Source organism: Symsagittifera roscoffensis, chromosome 10 (genome assembly GCF_963678635.1).
Source record: "Symsagittifera roscoffensis chromosome 10, txSymRosc1.1, whole genome shotgun sequence".
Lineage (NCBI taxonomy): Eukaryota > Metazoa > Xenacoelomorpha > Acoela > Convolutidae > Symsagittifera > Symsagittifera roscoffensis.
The window spans coordinates 44,636,973-44,656,264 of record NC_087071.1 but is presented as its reverse complement, the minus strand read 5'-3'; the positions used below and the strand labels follow the sequence as shown (position 1 = coordinate 44,656,264).

At 44.1% G+C, this 19,292-nt stretch overlaps 2 protein-coding genes across 2 annotated transcripts in view; one reads left to right on the top strand and one right to left on the bottom strand.

Annotated features, from left to right (window-relative positions):
* LOC134855075 (mucin-5AC-like) overlaps positions 1–10,437 on the top strand; it is a gene marked incomplete at both ends in the record, with an annotated part of 38,532 nt that extends 28,095 nt beyond the window's left edge. The window contains one exon of the mRNA XM_063871455.1: positions 7,728–10,437. Coding sequence (XP_063727525.1) covers positions 7,728–10,437 — 2,710 coding nt within the window. The remainder of the gene's footprint in view (positions 1–7,727) is intronic.
* A 5-nt stretch (positions 10,438–10,442) lies between these two features.
* Positions 10,443–17,563, bottom strand: LOC134855074 (collagen alpha-5(IV) chain-like; the record flags this gene model as incomplete). Its single annotated transcript, XM_063871454.1, has 3 exons — positions 17,506–17,563; positions 13,682–17,215; positions 10,443–12,868 (listed from the first exon to the last, which is right to left on the bottom strand). Coding segments are annotated over exons 1-3 (6,018 nt in total), but the record flags the coding sequence as incomplete, so codon positions are not given.
* Between the last annotated feature and the right edge of the window lie 1,729 nt (positions 17,564–19,292).

Below are 19,292 nucleotides of genomic sequence, written 5' to 3'. Positions count from 1 at the left end.
TGCTGATTGCTTGCTTAGAAAAAAGTGTTTGCGAAACGATTCGGTCTGAAATAATTTGATATGTTCGAAAATTCCAACACTTCATTTTTTCTCGACTTTTAAAGTCTTGCGAAGCAACTCAGTTATGAAAACATCTTCGATTTTTTAAGGTTCCATTTCTTTAAGAGCTTGCTCGAAAAAGCTTGCTTTGTTCACGAATCGAATCGTTTCATGAAAAAACTGAATTTTTTTGTTGCAGTACTTGAAAACCTTGCTTAGAAAAACTTGAAATTTTTGCTAACTTAATTCATCGCTTTGATAGCTTGCTTTAAACTCGGACTTTGCAGATTTTGCTGGATCCGCTAATTTTGAAATATTCGAAACTTCATCTCTTGGATAGCTTGCTTTGAAAAACTTAAATATTTTGCAAACCTATTTGTTCTGAAATAACTTGAAATTTTGAAAGTTTCAGCTCTTCAATTGTTTGCTTCAACCTAATGATTTTTGCGAAGTAATCCAAGCTACGAAAACCACTTCGTTTTGTTTCATTTTTTTATTGCTTAAAAAGCTTTCTTGGAAAACTTCTTTCGTTTTCGTGTGGATTCGTTCCATTAAAAGTTTGAGAACCGAATCACGCAATGAACTTTTGTTTTTTTTTTGCAAACAGATTCATACAAGGAAATATATTCAAATTTTTTTGTAATTACCGCTTTAGTTACTCGCTGAAAAAAATTTTTGAATCGACTCATGGTATAGTTCATCGCTTGCTTTAATTTTACCAGTTTCATACAAAATTTCTATGCAAATCAATTCACTACGAGGTAACTTGAATGGCTTGCTCAGAAATCCTAACTTTTGCCTATCGGTCTAAGGTATGAAGTAACATAAAAACGTTCAAAACTTATCAACTGAATTTGAAATTGGTTTCAAGCTGAAATATCTTGAACTTCTTCAAAGTTACAAAGATGGAACGAACAACTTGCTTCGATAAACTTTCAAACAATGATTTACAATATAGAATTATTCAAGTTTCATTGCTTTAATAGGTTGCTGCTTGCTCAATACGAACAACGCTTTGCGGGTCGATTGATTAACGGAGACGGACTTGCTAGTATTAAATGATAGTCCTAATGCGCTATGGACGTAACGTTTTATTTTTTTCTACGGAGCACAACGTATGTTTAACAAGGCGGCGTAGATCAGAACGTTTAAGAATCATTCAGAGCAACTATCGAGCTCAGTCTTTGAAAGACGTTTAGGTAAGAACTTTCTAGAATTTTCAATCATTCTAAAGTTTGAAATATTCTAGAAAGTCTTTTTTTTCAGCAAAATGAACTCAGTTCAATTGGAAGGCTAGATATTACTTGCCCATTTTTTGTCCCAATTTTGCGATTACAGATTGATTTCAGTCTTGAATGAATCAACTTCAGCAGCAACCTTGATGCTTAGAAAAGCCGATTTTTAGCTATTGGTTCGTACTGTGAAATAATTTGAAACATTTCCAGGTTTTATAGGTAAAATAGTTTGTTTGGAAAAAATTAAACATTAAATTGATTTCGTCTGTAAACTAACTTGAATTACATCAAAGTTTCGTAGCTTTGATAGTTTGCTCAGAAAAAATAAAGCTTTTCGCGATCGGATTCAGTCTAAAAAAATTTTAAATAATTAAAAAATCTCTTAGCATGACCTAACAATTTAGTATTTTGTCAACCGATTCAGCCAACTTGAATTATTTCAAAGTTCAACTTTTTTGCAAACCAATGCGGTCTGTGAATTAACTTGAAATATTTCATAGGTTGAATAGCTTTCTTACAAAAACTTTTTTCTTTTCGCAAACCAATTCAGCGTACAAAATAAATTTTAAAAATGTCATAGCTGGAACACAGTGCTGATTTAAATTTAAAATATCCCGACAAAACACTAAAAATTTGAAAATTAAATTGCGTTTTTTGTTTCAAATTGAATTGATTTTACCCAAAAAAAGATGAACAAAAGCTTGGTTAGAACTCTTGCTTAATTGCTTAAATATTATGGTGTTTTTTACCCCCAAAATTGTTGTCTTTTGGCTGTTTTAGTCAATCAAAACTACGAAAAAAAATGCCGAGTCAATTAGTGACAAAGTTGTACCAGAATAAGCCTCTTATAGAACCCAACAAAGTTTAAAAAGCATACCAACCAAGAAACATATAAATCCTTTTTTAAACATTAAAATGTTTATCTTGATATAAAAAACACCACTACTTTTTCTTCAAAAGTTCTGCCTAAATCTAAATACTTACCAACAATACCCGTCTGTAAGTTTGTAGCGATGTATAAAAAGTCATTTTGATATAACGAAGTGAACCAATTTACTTTTAAGTAGCTTTAAATATTTAAACGCTTAAACGTTTTCCCATCCGAATGGCTTCAAATATTAACTTGAAATATTTCAAGGTTTTGTAGGTAGAACAACATGCTGAGAAAAAAAATCGCAATCCGATTCGCTATATGAAATAACTTGAAACATTTCAAAGTTTCATAGCTTGCTCAGAAAAACTTCAACTTTTCGCGAACTGATTCGTTCTTTAACATTTAATTTTTTTCCAAATAGATTTCAGATTTAAATTAAACTCAAATTGTTTGGAATGTTTTTGCTTGAGTAGCTTGATCAGAAAAACATTAGTTTTTGCGATTCGATTGGCTAATAGAAACGGGCTTGCTTGTTACGAATGAACTATAATGATGTGATACAGCACCACTCTAGACTCGCGACTATCTTTTTAGGAATGCTATTTGCACAGAAAAAATCAGGCGTGGATCAAAAATTCATCCCATTTTATGAAGTTATCAGAGCAATAAAACGCAGACACAATTTAGACCACTGAGTTGTAGATAAAAAATAGCGATTTTTATCTGTAACATTTTTTAACGACAGTTTGAAAGGCTACTCTAGATTAACCAAATATCGTAACGCTTTGATAGTAAGTTTCCAAATGAGTATGACCAGGAAAGTAAAAAACTTAAGTCTTTTGAGTTCGAATTGAAGATATGATTTATATCAATATATAAAACCAAGAATAGCCAGTTGCTGCGCGGAAAGCATTTAAAAAAAAAACAAAAAAATTTTTTTTTTGCAAAACTGTCGTTTTTTGTGCGAGGCGAATGAGACTAAAAATTTTAATATTGATAAGGCATAATTGACAGCATTTATTATCAAAAAACGAAAAATCCTATCTTTTTTTTCTTTAAAAAGACCTACTTGACCGCCTTAGTTGCTTGAAATTTTTTTAATAACCAAATTTTTCGAACGAGTTTTTGTCTATTCTGAGAAAAGTGTTGTCGACGGAAAGAAGTTTCATATAATATATCACTTTTTGTGGCACCTAAATCTGAGTGGAAAAAAGTAGAAATTTTATTGAACCACGTGTAGACATTGTTCTTATTGTTCCTCTCCATTTGTTGTAGGCATTTGCCGTGTAAGTAGCGTTAATCGTTTTAACTTCAGTAACCCAAAAAAAATTTTAGAAATCCGAAACACGACAGATATTTTTGATAGAAAATGCTGGTTGCCTGATACTATGCCATGCAAGTGTTATTTGTAGATTTCCAAATTGCTTGAAAAATTTTGTGCTTAGTAGCTTTTGTATGAAACTTTCATAAAAAGGTTATACTAACCTATCTTGAATTTTACGTATTTTGTGAATATTTTTACCGTTTTGTGAGTTGAGAGAAACGATTGGTGAAATCAACTTCAAGAGTTTGAGAATAATCTGTAAATATTACGAGTTCAAACTATTCTCAGCCTGCACACACGAAAAAGGCTTAAAATTAGTTGCTTCGTTTCTTTTTTTTACACTAGGGAGCGTTAGTGCATTAAAAAGAACCTTCTTTTTTTTCTAAGCTAACTAGCAAATAAAAGTTTATTAATTGGTGGCAAAGTGTTCATTATTTTGTGGTATTTCAGCCATAATCACGGTCTGTAGCATTGTGAATTTCATAGCATCTGTTATCTCCTTTTTTAGGCTAGTGTTTGTGATTAATTAAGCGTCTGTGGCTGAGTGGTTAGTGCGTTAGACTTATTTTCTCTAGGTCGCAGTAAGTCGCCGATCGAATCTGAGACCTAGCCGAAGTTTTATTAAATCGAGGCTTATTTCTACCTCTTCTTTTTGCTTTTTATAGAACTGATTTTTGTCGAGTGTCCGCTAGTGTTTGCGAAAGACAACTTCGTCTCTGTGTAAAAGGAAGGCAAACTTTTCTATTGAACTGCAAAAATAAAAGGTCGGAAATTGAATTTAATCATCAGGTTTCCCAGTGATATCAAATTTCAACCTATTGATCCAGTTTTTTCAAATTAGGTTAATCAATATTTTAGAACGTCGCATTTTAAATCAGTCCATACAATACGTCTTTATCAACTTCAGTTGATTATAAATTGCTCAAAAGACTGTTTTAGAGCCTTTCTAAATACCGACTTTAAAATTGAGTCTTAAAGCTGAAATGAAAAGCTTAGAGTTAAGCGATAGTTTTCGATTATTTAGGTAGTTCAAGTAGTTTCAGCCAATCTCGAATAAAAATATCGGGATCAAAAACTAATTAAACCTAGAACCGTCATACATTAAGGGGGAAATTTTGTTCTGAAAATGGTCAAAAAAAAGATTTCTTCGCCCAAATGATTGAAACTAGATAGGTGCGTTCTGAGCATAATTTAGATAACTTACCTCGTTATAGAGACTATAGAATCTCACATTGTTTTGATTTAGTAAGTTGAAGCCAACAAAAAACAGCTCATTTAGTGAAAAAAATTAGCATGCCAGCTTATGCCTCTTTTGCAGTTCCCCGACATGCGAATTTTTACAAAAAAAAAGTTTGCTTACCTTGTGCGATTGTTATGAGAATTGACCTGCAAGCTTATTAGGCCACGACAAACAGATTTAATTTTATACTTTACCTTGTAAAACCACTTTTTACAAAATTTTAATTGATGGCCAGGATAGGTGTGTTTTTATGTTTTATGGGGGAAGGGGTTAAGAAAAAAATCCCACACTTTTGCTGCACTGCATGTATGCATTTATTTTAACAAGAGTTACTAACGTTGCACAAAATAAGTATTTAAGTCGTGTATATCAATTGGTATTTGATTATTATATAAAAGTCAATAAAAGAAAAAATCTGCTTCTGTATCAGAGCAGAGCCCTGAATGTTCCGACTGACCTTTAAAGGTCTCAAACAGCTCGGTTATATAAGATTTTGATAAACTATAAAATTGAATGTTTGTTTTTGTCCCCTAACAGCTAACAAAACTTTTTTGTGTCTTTTCACTTACGAGAGGAAATTTAGTTACAATCGGGAACTAGAAATTTTTGAGCGCAAGTTCACGCTGATTGGTGAATTTCTTGAACGATTTTATAAAACTACTTAGTTCATAGTAGGTAGTAATTAATTTTTCAAAATAAGCTGACTGAATAAATTTATACTTTTTTCGGATTAAATTTCGTTTTTCCTGTTTTTTGCAGTTAAATTTCAACTACGTTAACTATTACGGTTTTTTTGGCTTCAGGTTCAAAGAATGGATTTTTTTTCTGATTCGGACAGTTTTTCGACAATTTTTCTTTTCAAAGTAGTTTGTAAATCTATCCAAAGTAGTTGTGTGATTTGTAAATCTATCACGTATGGTTTTGAATGATTTTTTTTTGATGAGATGGTTGCGGCTTAGGTTATATTGGCATACACACCTCATGCAAAATTCAGAGGGCAAAATAATGCTTCACCCGAGTTGAGTTCACATTGAAAATTCGTAATGAAAAGGTGAAAAAAAGTATCAATCGCCATTGATGAAATATCGATGTTCATTCATTATCACAATAGCAAATTTTATCGATAGATTATAGCTAATTTGCCTAAATTTCAGCCATGTAACAGCGATTAAAAAACCCTATCACAATGAGCAAAATAACCGATTTACCGATTTAGCAAAAAAACCCTAAATTATACATGAATCAGCGTAATCAACGGTGGGACTTCAACCCGAGTAACTCATGATTTGATAAGCTTTGCCGAAAAGCTATTTTTCTAATGACCTTAATTTTTTTCTGCTTAACGGGGGTCGACCCAAGTGTTCTCGACTTAGTTGCTTTTCGGCAATTGGTTAACGCTGTTTACGACCAACCTTCGAGTCGAACGTATGAAACTTTTGTAGATGTTGTTTTTGTTGTATTTTATCAAAAAGTTTACCTAAAAAAATTCATATTTTTGTTGCTTTTTCTACGCACTTTCTTGTAATGGAATTTTTGTTGGCTGTTTTGTAATTTTTGCGACGCTCCGCTTCTCCTCTGTGTAAAATTCGAGTTGCATAGTGAATTAATGACCGAATAGTTTGCCTCAAACCAAATTGGAACGATTTTGAAGCGGGAAAATTTACCACGCTTTATTAATTGTTCCGACTTTCGATACGAAAGTAACGGAATATTTGTGCTCTGGGTGGGTTTTTTTTCTTCAGACAAATTTCACTTTTTAACTAGCCATTTTTGACGGAATTTTTTTATCCTTCGAAAGGTATTGCTGTCCTGAGCTCAAATTTGAAAAGATTTTTCACCTGTGATCATTTTTCGTAAAGTGTGACGGGGGTTTAAAGATAGCCACTTTGGCCAGTTTAGGGACAATTAAGGCGCGAAATATTTCGCGCTATTAACTCGTAAGCGAGATTTATTCCGTCTTAGAAATCGTTCCAAAATTGAAATGGTTCAAGGAAGCTTATATGCCATAATTGATTTGTTACAAGGAGCGAAATCTATCCTTTTGTACTTTATATGGCGTGTGGGGGGATGGTTTTCATTAAAAAAATTCAAATTTTAGAATTTTTTTTTCATTTTGTTTCATTTAATTTTTCAATGTTATTACTGCTCCATAAACCTTAAAAGGCAGTCGGAACATTCAGGGCTTCGCCCTGATACGAGCAGTCTTGTTCTTCAGCAGTATTTTCAAAATCAAACCGCGCATTAAAAGTCTAGTACATCGTTTCAATCGCCGAAATTGTTTTGGAGTAAAAAAACAATCCCAAACATGAATTCCGAATTGTCTTCAAAATTCGAAAAGAAATTAGTGGTCAGTGGCTGGGTTGTTGAACGAAGTGGCTAAACGCACTCTAGAAAAAGCCAACTCTGAAAAATGCGCTATTATCTTTGAGCTATTAATTTTTGGAATGAATTTTTACCGGTTTTATAAGAGTGATCCTGTAACAGTTATTGTTTTTTAAAAGAAAAATTTTTAATATTGTTCGCGGTTGTTGTTTTTCTGGCTGTTCGATTTTTCTGACTGATCGCCAAAAATTGGTGACGGCACGAAAATCGGAATTTTAAATCTACTTTAAAAAACATTTCATCTCAGTTTTTAATAGGTTTTACCAGGGATCTAGAATTTTCTCGAGAGAAAGATTCAAAAAACATAAAAATTTTTTTTTGGCCTATTCTAACAAAGGTTTTTGCGACGGAGTCAAGTTTTTTTTGAAAAAAGTCAAAATAACGTTTTTTGGACCTTTTTAAAAAATGTTTTGACCCAAAAGTGTGGGAAGAAGCGATCGAAACGCTGGGGCACATGGGGTCGAAACTTAGTAAGGGTGGAATCTCCGCCCCTGGAATGCATCAAAAGTTTTTTTTTCGTTTTCTTGATTCCGTTAGATTTTTCCAACTGTCAATGGGCGATATTCAAAGCTTTACTGTTTCTTCATTGATGTAAGTGGTGCATTGCTTCATTTCTTTGTAATTTTTGCACAGAAGCCAGTTGTCAAAAGTTGCAATCTCGTTGCACGGATGCTCAAAGTCTGGTGCAAGTACAAAGACACCTGAGGTTACATTAACGACCCTGAAAGAAGTAACACAAAAGACAACTACAGCTGTACCGACTACATCCGGACCTACATCTGGACCAACCACTTCGGGACCCACATCTGGACCTACATCCGGACCCACATCTGGACCTACACCCGGACCTACATCTGGACCAACCACATCAGGACCCACTACAACAGGACCAGTCACATCAGGACCCACATCTGGACCTACAACCGGACCCACATCTGGTCCTACACCCGGACCTACATCTGGACCTACACCCGGACCTACATCTGGACCTACATCCGGACCTACATCTGGACCAACCACATCAGGACCCACTACAACAGGACCAGTCACATCAGGACCCACATCTGGACCTACATCCGGACCCACATCTGGACCTACACCCGGACCCACCACATCTGGACCCACATCTGGACCTACACCCGGACCAACATCTGGACCAACCACATCAGGACCCACTACATCAGGACCAGTCACATCAGGACCCACATCTGGACCTACACCCGGTCCTACATCTGGACCAACCACATCAGGACCCACTACATCAGGACCCACTACATCAGGACCTACACCCGGACCTACATCTGGACCAACCACATCAGGACCCACTACATCCGGACCAGTCACATCTGGACCTACACCTGGACCCACATCTGGACCTACACCCGGACCTACATCTGGACCAACCACATCAGGACCCACTACAACAGGACCAGTCACATCTGGACCTACGCCCGGACCTACATCTGGACCAACCACATCAGGACCCACTACATCAGGACCAGTCACATCAGGACCCACATCTGGACCTACACCCGGACCTACATCTGGACCAACCACATCAGGACCTACTACATCAGGACCAGTCACATCTGGACCTACGCCCGGACCTACATCTGGACCAACCACATCTGGACCAACACCCGGACCTACATCTGGACCTACACCCGGACCTACATCTGGACCAACCACATCAGGACCCACTACTTCAGGACCAGTCACATCAGGACCCACATCTGGACCTACACCCGGACCTACATCTGGACCAACCACATCAGGACCCACTACATCCGGACTAGTCACATCAGGACCCACATCTGGACCAACCACATCTGGGCCTACACCCGGACCTACATCTGGACCAACCACATCTGGACCTACACCAGGACCTACATCTGGACCTACACCCGGACCTACATCTGGACCAACCACATCAGGACCCACTACATCAGGACCAGTCACATCAGGACCCACATCTGGACCTACGCCCGGACCTACATCTGGACCAACCACATCAGGACCCACTACATCAGGACCAGTCACATCTGGACCTACACCCGGACCTACATCTGGACCAACCACATCAGGACCCACTACATCAGGACCCACATCTGGACCTACACCCGGACCTACATCTGAACCAACCACATCTGGACCTAGACCCGGACCTACATCTGGACCTACATCTGGACCTACACCCGGACCTACATCTGGACCAACCACATCAGGACCAACTACATCAGGACCAGTCACATCAGGACCTACACCCGGACCTACGTCTGGACCAACCACATCAGGACCCACTACATCGGGACCAGTCACATCAGGACCCACATCTGGACCTACACCCGGACCTACATCTGGACCAACCACATCTGGACCTACACCCGGACCTACATCTGGACCCACATCTGGACCTACACCCGGACCTACATCTGGACCTACACCCGGACCTACATCTGGACCAACCACATCAGGACCAGTCACATCAGGACCCACATCTGGACCTACGCCCGGACCTACATCTGGACCAACCACATCAGGACCCACTACTTCAGGACCAGTCACATCAGGACCCACATCTGGACCTACACCCGGACCTACATCTGGACCCACATCTGGACCTACATCTGGACCTACACCCGGACCTACATCTGGACCAACCACATCAGGACCAGTCACATCAGGACCCACATCTGGACCTACGCCCGGACCTACATCTGGACCAACCACATCAGGACCCACTACTTCAGGACCAGTCACATCAGGACCCACATCTGGACCTACACCCGGACCTACATCTGGACCCTCATCTGGACCTACACCCGGACCTACATCTGGACCTACACCCGGACCTACATCTGGACCAACCACATCAGGACCCACTACATCAGGACCAGTCACATCAGGACCCACATCTGGACCTACGCCCGGACCTACATCTGGACCAACCACATCAGGACCCACTACATCAGGACCAGTCACATCAGGACCCACATCTGGACCTACACCCGGACCTACATCTGGACCAACCACATCAGGACCCACTACATCAGGACCCACTACATCAGGACCCACATCTGGACCTACACCCGGACCTACATCTGAACCAACCACATCTGGACATAGACCCGGACCTACATCTGGACCTACATCTGGACCTACACCCGGACCTACATCTGGACCAACCACATCAGGACCAACTACATCAGGACCAGTCACATCAGGACCCACATCTGGACCTACACCCGGACCTACGTCTGGACCAACCACATCAGGACCCACTACATCGGGACCAGTCACATCAGGACCCACATCTGGACCTACACCCGGACCTACATCTGGACCGACCACATCTGGACCTACACCCGGACCTACATCTGGACCCACATCTGGACCTACACCCGGACCTACATCTGGACCTACACCCGGACCTACATCTGGACCAACCACATCAGGACCAGTCACATCAGGACCCACATCTGGACCTACGCCCGGACCTACATCTGGACCAACCACATCAGGACCCACTACTTCAGGACCAGTCACATCAGGACCCACATCTGGACCTACACCCGGACCTACATCTGGACCCACATCTGGACCTACACCCGGACCTACATCTGGACCTACACCCGGACCTACATCTGGACCTACACCCGGACCTACATCTGGACCAACCACATCAGGACCCACTACATCAGGACCCACTACATCAGGACCCACATCTGGACCTACACCCGGACCTACATCTGAACCAACCACATCTGGACCTAGACCCGGACCTACATCTGGACCTACATCTGGACCTACACCCGGACCTACATCTGGACCAACCACATCAGGACCAACTACATCAGGACCAGTCACATCAGGACCCACATCTGGACCTACACCCGGACCTACGTCTGGACCAACCACATCAGGACCCACTACATCGGGACCAGTCACGTCAGGACCCACATCTGGACCTACACCCGGACCTACATCTGGACCAACCACATCTGGACCTACACCCGGACCTACATCTGGACCCACATCTGGACCTACACCCGGACCTACATCTGGACCTACATCTGGACCAACCACATCAGGACCAGTCACATCAGGACCCACATCTGGACCTACGCCCGGACCTACATCTGGACCAACCACATCAGGACCCACTACTTCAGGACCAGTCACATCAGGACCCACATCTGGACCTACACCCGGACCTACATCTGGACCCACATCTGGACCTACACCCGGACCTACATCTGGACCTACACCCGGACCTACATCTGGACCAACCACATCAGGACCAGTCACATCAGGACCCACATCTGGACCTACGCCCGGACCTACATCTGGACCAACCACATCAGGACCCACTACTTCAGGACCAGTCACATCAGGACCCACATCTGGACCTACACCCGGACCTACATCTGGACCCACATCTGGACCTACACCCGGACCTACATCTGGACCTACACCCGGACCTACATCTGGACCTACACCCGGACCTACATCTGGACCTACATCTGGACCAACCACATCAGGACCCACTACATCAGGACCAGTCACATCAGGACCCACATCTGGACCTACGCCCGGACCTACATCTGGACCAACCACATCAGGACCCACTACATCAAGACCAGTCACATCAGGACCCACATCTGGACCTACGCCCGGACCTACATCTGGACCAACCACATCTGGACCTACACCAGGACCTACACCCGGACGTACATCTGGACCAACCACATCAGGACCAGTCACATCTGGACCTACATCTGGACCAACCACATCAGGAACCACTACATCAGGACCAGTCACATCTGGACCTACGCCCGGACCTACATCTGGACCAACCACATCTGGACCTACACCCGGACCTACATCTGGACCAACCACATCAGGACCCACTACATCAGGACCAGTCACATCAGGACCTACGCCTGGACCTACATCTGCTCCAACCACATCAGGACCCACTACATCAGGACCAGTCACATCTGGACCTACATCTGGACCAACCACATCAGGACCCACTACATCCGGACCAGTCACATCAGGACCCACATCTGGACCTACACCCGGACCTACATCTGGAGCGACCACATCTGGACCTACACCCGGACCTACATCTGGACCTACACCCGGACCTACATCTGGACCAACCACATCAGGACCAACTACATCAGGACCAGTCACATCTGGACCTACACCCGGACCTACATCTGGACCAACCACATCTGGACCTACACCCGGACCTACATCTGGACCTACACCCGGACCGACATCTGGACCAACCACATCAGGACCCACTACATCAGGACCAGTCACATCAGGACCCACATCTGGACCTACACCCGGACCTACATCTGGACCAACCACATCTAGACCTACACCCGGACCTACATCTGGACCCACATCTGGACCTACAACCGGACCTACATCTGGACCAACCACATCAGGACCCACTACATCAGGACCAGTCACATCAGGACCCACATCTGGACCTACACCCGGACCTACATCTGGACCAACCACATCAGGACCAGTCACATCAGGACCCACATCTGGACCTACACCCGGACCTACATCTGGACCAACCACATCAGGACCCACTACATCCGGACCAGTCACATCAGGACCCACATCTGGACCTACACCCGGACCTACATCTGGACCAACCACATCTGGACCTACACCCGGACCTACATCTGGACCAACCACATCAGGTCCCACTACATCCGGACCAGTCACATCAGGACCCACATCTGGACCTACACCCGGACCTACATCTGGAGCAACCGCATCTGGACCTACACCCGGACCTACATCTGGACCTACACCCGGACCTACATCTGGACCAACCACATCAGGACCAACTACATCTGGACCTACACCCGGACCTACCTCTGGACCCACATCTGGACCTACACCCGGACCTACATCTGGACCTACACCCGGACCTACATCTGGACCAACCACATCAGGAACCACTACATCAGGACCAGTCACATCAGGACCCACATCTGGACCTACACCCGGACCTACATCTGGACCTACACCCGGACCTACATCTGGACCTACACCCGGACCTACATCTGGACCTACACCCGGACCTACATCTGGACCAACCACATCAGGACCCACTACATCAGGACCAGTCACATCAGGACCCACATCTGGACCTACACCCGGACCTACATCTGGACCTACACCCGGACCTACATCTGGACCCACATCTGGACCTACACCCGGACCTACATCTGGACCAACCACATCAGGACCCACTACATCAGGACCAGTCACATCAGGACCCACATCTGGACCTACACCGGGACCTACATCTGGACCAACCACATCAGGACCCACTACATCCGGACCCGTCACATCAGGACCCACATCTGGACCTACACCCGGACCTACACCCGGACCTACATCTGGACCTACACCCGGACCTACATCTGGACCTACACCCGGACCTACATCTGGACCAACAACATCTGGACCAACAACATCAGGACCCACTACATCAGGACCAGTCACATCAGGACCCACATCTGGACCTACACCCGGACCCACATCTGGACCAACCACATCTGGACCTACACCCGGACCTACATCTGGACCCACATCTGGACCTACACCCGGACCTACATCTGGACCTACACCCGGACCTACATCTGGACCCACATCTGGACCTACACCCGGACCTACATCTGGACCTACACCCGGACCTACATCTGGACCTACACCCGGACCTACATCTGGACCTACACCCGGACCTACATCTGGACCTACACCCGGACCTACATCAGGACCTACACCCGGACCTACGTCTGGACCAACCACATCAGGACCCACTACATCGGGACCAGTCACATCAGGACCCACATCTGGACCTACACCCGGACCTACATCTGGACCTACATCTGGACCTACACCCGGACCTACATCTGGACCCACATCTGGACCTACACCCGGACCTACATCTGGACCAACCACATCAGGACCCACATCTGGACCTACGCCCGGACCTACATCTGGACCAACCACATCAGGACCCACTACATCAGGACCAGTCACATCAGGACCCACATCTGGACCTACGCCCGGACCTACGTCTGGACCAACCACATCAGGACCAGTCACATCAGGACCCACATCTGGACCTACACCCGGACCCACATCTGGACCAACCACATCTGGACCTACACCCGGACCTACATCTGGACCCACATCTGGACCTACACCCGGACCTACATCTGGACCTACACCCGGACCTACATCTGGACCCACATCTGGACCTACACCCGGACCTACATCTGGACCTACACCCGAACCTACATCTGGACCTACATCTGGACCTACACCCGGACCTACATCTGGACCTACACCCGGACCTACATCTGGACCTACATCTGGACCTACACCCGGACCTACATCAGGACCTACGTCTGGACCAACCACATCAGGACCCACTACATCGGGACCAGTCACATCAGGACCCACATCTGGACCTACACCCGGACCTACATCTGGACCTACATCTGGACCTACATCTGGACCTACATCTGGACCTACACCCGGACCTACATCAGGACCTACGTCTGGACCAACCACATCAGGACCCACTACATCGGGACCAGTCACATCAGGACCCACATCTGGACCTACACCCGGACCTACATCTGGACCTACATCTGGACCTACACCCGGACCTACATCTGGACCAACCACATCAGGACCCACATATGGACCTACGCCCGGACCTACATCTGGACCAACCACATCAGGACCCACTACATCAGGACCAGTCACATCAGGACCCACATCTGGACCTACGCCCGGACCTACGTCTGGACCAACCACATCAGGACCAGTCACATCAGGACCCACATCTGGACCTACGCCCGGACCTACATCTGGACCAACCACATCAGGACCCACTACATCAGGACCAGTCACATCAGGACCCACATCTGGACCTACGCCCGGGCCTACATCTGGACCAACCACACCCGGACCTACACCCGGATCTACATCTGGACCAACCACATCAGGACCCACTACATCAGGACCAGTCACATCAGGACCCACATCTGGACCTACACCCGGACCTACATCTGGACCAACCACATCAGGACCTACTACATCAGGACCAGTCACATCTGGACCTACGCCCGGACCTACATCTGGACCAACACCCGGACCTACATCTGGACCTACGCCCGGACCTACATCAGGACCAACCTCATCAGGACCCACTACATCAGGACCCACATCTGGACCTACACCCGGACCTACATCTGGACCAACCACATCAGGACCCACTACATCCGGACCAGTCACATCAGGACCCACATCTGGACCTACACCCGGACCTACATCTGGACCTACACCCGGACCTACATCTGGACCTACACCCGGACCTACATCTGGACCTACACCCGGACCTACATCTGGACCTACACCCGGACCTACATCTGGACCTACACCCGGACCTACATCTGGACCAACCACATCAGGACCCACTACATCAGGACCAGTCACATCAGGACCCACATCTGGACCTACGCCCGGACCTACATCTGGACCAACCACATCAGGGCCCACTACATCAGGACCAGTCACATCAGGAACCACATCTGGACCTACGCCCGGACCTACATCTGGACCAACCACACCCGGACCTACACCCGGATCTACATCTGGACCAACCACATCAGGACCCACTACATCAGGACCAGTCACATCAGGACCCACATCTGGACCTACACCCGGACCTACATCTGGACCAACCACATCAGGACCTACTACATCAGGACCAGTCACATCTGGACCTACGCCCGGACCTACATCTGGACCAACCACATCTGGACCAACACCCGGACCTACATCTGGACCTACACCCGGACCTACATCTGGACCAACCACATCAAGACCCACTACATCAGGACCAGTCACATCTCGACCTACGCCCGGACCTACATCTGGACCAACCACATCAGGACCCACTACATCAGGACCAGTCACATCAGGACCCACATCTGCACCTACGCCCGGACCTACATCTGGACCAACCACATCTGGACCTACACCCGGACCTACATCTGGACCTACACCCGGACCTACATCTGGACCTACACCCGGGCCCACTACATCAGGACCAGTCACATCTGGACCTACCACCTCTGTCCCAACTACATCTGGACCTTCAGTTCCTCCGACAACTTCTGGACCTTCAGTTCCTCCAACCACATCTGGACCGTCAGTTCCTCCAACCACCTCTGGACCTTCAGTTCCTCCAACCACGTCTGGACCATCAGTTCCGCCAACCACTTCTGGACCTTCTGTTCCTCCAACCACTTCTGGACCTTCTGTTCCTCCAACCACATCTGGACCTTCAGTTCCTCCAACCACATCTGGACCTTCAGTTCCTCCAACCACATCTGGACCTACAGTTCCTCCAACCACATCTGGACCTTCAGTTCCTCCAACTACATCTGGGCCTTCAGTTCCTCCAACCACATCTGGACCTTCAGTTCCTCCAACCACATCTGGACCTTCAGTTCCTCCAACCACATCTGGACCTTCAGTTCCTCCAACCACATCTGGACCTTCAGTTCCTCCAACCACATCTGGACCTACAGTTCCTCCAACCACATCTGGACCTCCAGTTCCTCCAACCACATCTGGACCTTCAGTTCCTCCAACCACATCTGGACCTTCAGCTCCTCCAACCACATCTGGACCTTCAGTTCCTCCAACTACTTCTGGACCTTCAGTTCCTCCAACCACCTCTGGACCTTCATTCCCTCCAACCACCTCTGGACCTTCAGTTCCTCCAACCACCTCTGGACCTTCAGTTCCTCCAACCACCTCTGGACCGTCATTCCCTCCAACCACCTCTGGACCTTCATTCCCTCCAACCACCTCTGGACCTTCATTCCCTCCAACCACCTCTGGACCTTCATTCCCTCCAACTACCTCTGGACCTTCATTCCCTCCAACCACCTCTGGACCTTCAGTTCCTCCAACCACCACTGCTGCTCCTATAACAAAGCCTGCATCTAAAATTACCACTACCGTTTTCTCATCAACGACCTCTGCGGTAAATTTTCCTAAATTTTATAGTGTTCCGATAAACAAAAAAGTGTTAACTGCAGTTCTCCTCCTAATCATTTGAAAATATCAATGGTTACATGGTCACAGCTGAGCAAAAGCTAACTGATTGTTTAGAAGACCCAGGGATCATGTACCCCGCTTAACTAATTTTTTCGTGCTAATATGACAAGAAATTTATATTTTTTTTATCTTATCATGATTTTATTTCTAAAATAAAGTGATGAAATTGTTTTAACAGCCTACGGGTGAGTCATTTTTCAACGATAAAGCATGCAAGATTTTGAACCTTGTAACGAACTCCCGCCCCCTTTAGCAAAAGGGGAATAGTTATAATGATCGCACATGTGGAATATTGGTTGTGGATAATTAGACTTGCCGAAGGCAAGTGTACAAATATACGTGAACGGAGGAAAATATCATAAGAAAGGCTGATATCTAATCTTATATTTTAAATGAAAGCCGAAATGCGCTATGAAGGCAATGTTTAACTGAACGCAATATTTTAGTTTTCTCAATTGCAACGTTATAAAATTCGTTATGCTTAACGTTTAAGAGAAGGCCAGGAATGTTCTCGAACTGTCAAATTTTCTTAAGTCTGGAATTTTCTAGAATTATTTTTGAAAAAAAAATCCATTCTTTACACAAGATGAACTCAGTTCATTTACAAGGCTAGACAGTGCCTGTCCATTTTTCCGATGCTAGAAATACTAGCTGTTTGCAAACCGATTTGCGCTATGAAATGTTTTGAAATATATCAAAGTTCCATCGCTTGCATAGCTTGCTTAAAAAGTTGAAATATTTCAATTTATCTCATAGACCGAATCTTTTCGCAAAAGCTTTCGTTTTTAAGCAAAAAAACTTGCAAACATTTTGTAAGCAAGCTTTTCGCAAACCGATATGACCTTCGAAATAACTTGAAATATTTAAAAGTTCCCGAGCTTTAATAGCTCGCTTAGATAAACTTAAGTTTTTCGCTAAACGATTCGGTCAACGAAGTAATCTGAAATAATTTGAAATTTCATAGCTTTAAAAGCTTGCTTAGAAAAACTTCATTTTTTCCGCGAGTTGATTCGCTCTATGAAAAAACCTGAAATAATTCAATATTTCATCGCTTGAATAGCTTCCATAGAAAAACCTTAAGTTTTGCCATCTGATTTGCTTCTTGAAGCATTTTGAAATATTTTAAAGTTTCATAGCTTGAATAGCTTGCGTAGAAAACTTCATTTGTCGGGAAACGATTCGTTCTATGACAGGTTTACGATATTGCGCAACTTGAAATTATTCAAAGTTTCGTTGCTTGGATAGCTTGATCAGAACAACGACTAATATTCTAGCCTTTTGATTTTTGGAGGCGGGCTTGCTGGTGTAGGTCTAAATCTGTGTAAATCATCTGCAGAGCTAAAACTTAACTTTAATGATTAAAAATGCTAGCAAAGAGCTTAGATTAGCTATGAAACATTTCTTTTTGACGCATTCCGCCCAAAATAACAAATGTCCAAAAAAACTTAATACTCGAATCTGATTTTTTCAAATTGAACACGCCATGAAAACAAAGTTTGAACAATGTGCCCATTACAAAACAGATCCGCTGTCAGCAAATTCGATTTGAACAAGTAACTTGGTCCTTCCTCTTAAATTTTTTTTCTATTGCAGAATTATTTGTTCTGTTTATCTCGAACAGGGGAGATGTGCGTTGATCATTTTTCATTAATTAAAACAGTTATGGAGCAAAACAAACACTGAGAATATGGCTTTGAGGTTTATTTGTGTCAATTATTGGCTAGCTTATTTCGGCTAAAACGGTTTCAATGCAGATACAATATCTGCATTCGTTAATTCTGCTTCAATTTTGTGAAATTATTTTCATAAACAGATTTCGATAGTTTAACATATTAGCAATCGAAATAACGTGAAATTACGCTTATTCGCGTATTCAAAAATCTATAGAATTTATTTCTCCTGAGCTAATTAAATAAGTTAAAAACTGCTAAGCTTGTGAAAATATTACATTTCGGTTATCTGATACATAGGCTTACTGACCTAACGCCTGATAATGGTTTCTTACGAAAAGAG